The 4,186-nt window shown below is 33.6% G+C and overlaps 1 protein-coding gene across 1 annotated transcript in view; it reads left to right on the forward strand.

Moving 5' to 3' along the window:
• The first annotated feature begins 2,990 nt into the window (after positions 1-2,990).
• LOC107093170 (purine nucleoside phosphorylase-like) overlaps positions 2,991-4,186 on the forward strand; it is a 6,219-nt gene continuing 5,023 nt past the window's right edge. The window contains exons 1-2 of the mRNA XM_015388031.1: positions 2,991-3,142; positions 3,966-4,129. Of these exons, the coding sequence (XP_015243517.1) occupies positions 3,120-3,142; positions 3,966-4,129 (187 nt within the window). The 5' untranslated portion in view covers positions 2,991-3,119. The remainder of the gene's footprint in view (positions 3,143-3,965; positions 4,130-4,186) is intronic.

Consider the following 4,186-nt stretch of genomic DNA (forward strand, 5'->3'; position numbering starts at 1 on the left):
TCGGCTGCTTGGAGTCAATCTGCTCAGCATCCATTAAACTCACATGAACCATATTAGCAGCATCTGATCAGAGCAGCAGGAGGAACATGTGCAGTGAATTACTGATCATGGGTTTCTAGCTGCTCCTCATTAAGCTAAAACAGCTCTGGACATCTGGATTAAATGCATTGATGTTATATTTACACAGTCTTGAAAGCTTTTTATTGCAAGCTAAATTAAATGTTTTAAACATGAATTAATATTAAGATCTGTGATAATTTGATTTGATTCTTTTATTTTTAGAATTTTAAAGTTTATGCATGAAGTAGAGATATTTTGAAAAAATTGGACAATAGGACCAAAAAGTTTTTTTTCCCTTGATCGTTTAATAGCTACTTCCAAATGCCCAGTTTGTTGCTGATTTGATTAAAGGTGTAACATTTTTTTCAAATGCAATGAGGTGTCATAAAATGCACAATTCTGATTATCTTCAAGCTATCATAAAGCCAATATAGGGTTTAGACACTTTAAAAACTCATCATAAATTGTATGTTAGTCTGCCTTTTATTCTTTGTTTAGGGTTTTGTTTTGCTGTTGTTGTTGCACTGTGTGGTTATGTTTGCCTGTAAGTTATGTACTTGCAGTAAAGTTATACAAAAAAACTCATCATAATCTTTTTTTTTTTTTTTTGCTTGCAGAAATGCCATTACAGTTCCACCACATAAAAGAATGCAAAGTAAAAGCTATGCACCTTTTTTTTTTTCTGTCGCCTAGTTTTATTAGAACTTTTTTCATTTTTTTCTATTCTAAGATAAGTCTGTGCTTTTGACATATTTTAGGCAGTGATACATTTTGATGATGGTAACCAAACAGTTGATCAGGGTGGTATTATAAAGGTGGGGGTTGGATGTATAAGCATCAGATAAAACAGTTGCCTATTTATCTCTACTCGTGCCCTGAATGTTTTTTTTATTTTTTATTATTATTATTATTACTTATTTGTATGTGCTACCAGTGGGGAACCCTCCTTACCTGGTGCTTTTATCTGCTTTAGGTGGAACTGTGGAGCATTTCCCCAGCCACACCTTCAATAGGATTTTTTGCTTTTTAATTGCATTTATTTGCTGTTCAGAAACTCTAGAATGTTCTTTTTATTGGTTTTATTACATATGCAGCTAATTCGTAGAAATAAACCATGTATAATGGGAATAAACAGGAATAGAGAATGGTAACGAACCTATTGATACAAAATAACTGCTTGATTTAGCTTTTGGTACTGCTGTAGAAAGGATATTTAGCATAAGATGCCACCTGTTTGTGCTGGCTAATCCAAGGAGCTGCTGTTTTTTTTTTTTTTTTTTTTTCTGCAAAACTGAAGCAGGTGTTGTTAAAGAAAGCTGAAACTTCTGTGGATTTTTTTTTGCTGGCTTTAATTTGGTTTCAGTGACATCAACTGATTTTATTACAGTAACATTTGTAGCCTAAGGGATTCCTCAGGCAGACTCCTTCTCTGCAACCCCACGAGAAGCAGAACGTACACTCAGAGCCCCACAAAACCCTTTATGCAAATTATAAAAAGGTAAAAGAAAGAACTCTTTGCCATATGACTTATCAGAAATACTAAGAACTATAATATCAGAGAGTTCCCACAAGTTATGTATTGATAAAATGGATAACAACAGATTTAAGCAAAAAACTAAAATAATCTGGTAAAAGTTTTAACAATCATAAACTATGTTTTAAAGTATCGTTATTTACAATTGAATAATTAAGGAAATGTATACATATAACTAGTCTGTGCTTTTCATGCTTGTTTTAATATAATCATGTCCTAATTCCAAAAGAGAACAGAACTTCTGTGTATTGTGTTTTTAAAAGCACAATAAAGTTGTTTTTTTTCTCTGACCAGTCTAAATATGTAAATAAATACAAAATGCAGGCCAGACTTCTTAAAAAAAAAAAAAAGAGATGATTCCTTTAAATTAATTTTGAATCATAAAATTCACAACATATACTAAATTCTGTGTTATTAGATCACTATATTTTCTTCTACTGAGCTCATCACCAATGATGCTTATTCCAACTGACAAGAGATAAAAATAAACAAGAAAAATCTTGTTCATGGAGAAACAATAGGCCAAGTTGATCTATTTCCTCCCTTAAAGATGCATAATTTCTGCAGCAAATGTCCAGATTACAATTTATCTTAAATATCTGACCTGTTGTTGCATCCTAATAGCCTCATTAGACTTTGCCAGACCACAACTCAATGCTTGTTGCGTTTGACTGACAGCATATGAGGAGAATTTTAGCACCTTAGCCAAAAGGGGGAGTGTTGGCCTAGTGGTTAGAGCAGTGTGCTTGTGGTCTGAGAAGGTTGCAAGTACCCAGTTTTATCCCCACAGCCTCCACTCCTGAGCAGGACCCTTAACCCCACGCTGCTCCCTGGGCGCCACACAAAGGCAGCCCACTACTCCCCAAGGGGATCGGTCAAATGCAGTGAGTGAATGTCCCCATTGTGGGACAACAAAAAGAAATTTACATTTACCTTTAAAACAAAAGAGATTTTCTTTTGTTTGCTTAGTTTTACAAATGTTCAGAATCTAGTATGAAATATATACTGTTTAGAGGAGTTCTCATCTTGTCTGGGGGAGTGCTTTATTTACAATAATATGCTAAATTATAGTCATATTTGAACATTCATTATTTGTTTATTAATATAAGGTAGGTCAGGATGCCCTTTACAGAAATGTGCAGAAGGTCGTTTCCCTGTCTTGTTTAAGACATATTCGGATTAGTGATAGCTCTATATTTCGGCTCCAAGTGTTTGGTAACAGGAAAAGAATCCTACAGTAACCCGACTCATTATGACAAACAAAAAAGCTTGTTGCACAACCACAAAAAAAAAGGAAATATTTTAAGAATTCACACAACCTTTGCTATTTTACTTTGCCATTGGCTGCCCCAGATGAATGGGCAAGTTGTACACCAATCAGAAGCATGTGACCAGCAAATATGTAGGCTGATCCCCATCCGCAGGCCACACTGTCTCCTCTTCTATCACACACCACACACCTAAACACACACACACACAAAAACACACATCTGAAATCAGTAGCAGTCCTCATCAGTCATTCATCATGCACAGCAAAGAACAGATCAGGTAAGTGAAAAAAAATATTTCTTAAATTTTGGATGTTTTATAATGCTTTATCATGGGATGTTGTTATTCAATTTTAAGAATCCTGTTACTACTTTCAAAAACATGTATTTTCAAGATGCTTAAACAATTCTGTTTTATTTTAACACAAGAAAATAAGAATAGAAAATCCCGTTATTATCCCACAATGGGGAAATTGTGGAAAAATAAAAGTTAGTGATATATTTGTTTTCTTTTTAAACTTGTAATAATTGATGGATTCTAGTTTCAACCAATACTTAGTAACATTTCCTAACAAAATCAACAATTATCATTGTAAAGCTGCATAAAGATAAAACTCACTAACGAAGTTTAGACACAAAAGCTTAAATGTTAATAAATGAGCAGCGTGCATGATTGAGCCTTTATTTTCCAAGACTAATACGCAATGAAAGGAGGAAAGCTGATTATTTATACTGGTTATTGTAAAAACTCGCCTTGTTGGAGATTTTTAAACCACAGAAAAACATTGAAAACATAATTCTCCATATATTCCTCAAATACTCTCTTTTGCATTTGTGGAAAATTGTATTTGAAGGCTTTACATTTTCAAAGCCATCTGCAACCAGCATTTCTTTTAACAATCATTTTTACAAGAATTTATAGGAAAATAAACTAAATGCATAATAGACTTGATATTATCCAGTTTATGCAGACATGTTTTAGAAATATGTGTCCATTAAAACACAATCATAAAAATGATTCTGTTCTCTTAATTTAGAATTGACTATAATACAGATCCCTTAATATTTTAAGAAAAAATTCTGTTTTCTCTGTTTCCTGACAGTCATGATGAGTACCAGAAGACAGCCGATTGGCTGATGTCTCACACCAAGCATCGCCCCCTGGTGGCGATTATTTGCGGCTCAGGACTGGGAATGCTTGCTGACAACCTGAAATGTCAAGACTCCTTTGATTACTCTAAAATACCAGGCTTTCCTCAGAGCACAGGTAGTTTGAAAATAAAAGAGTTAAAATTTTATCAATATAAAAAAATATATATTTTTT

Source organism: Cyprinodon variegatus, unplaced genomic scaffold (assembly GCF_000732505.1).
Source record: "Cyprinodon variegatus isolate N-32 unplaced genomic scaffold, C_variegatus-1.0 Scaffold411, whole genome shotgun sequence".
NCBI lineage: Eukaryota > Metazoa > Chordata > Actinopteri > Cyprinodontiformes > Cyprinodontidae > Cyprinodon > Cyprinodon variegatus.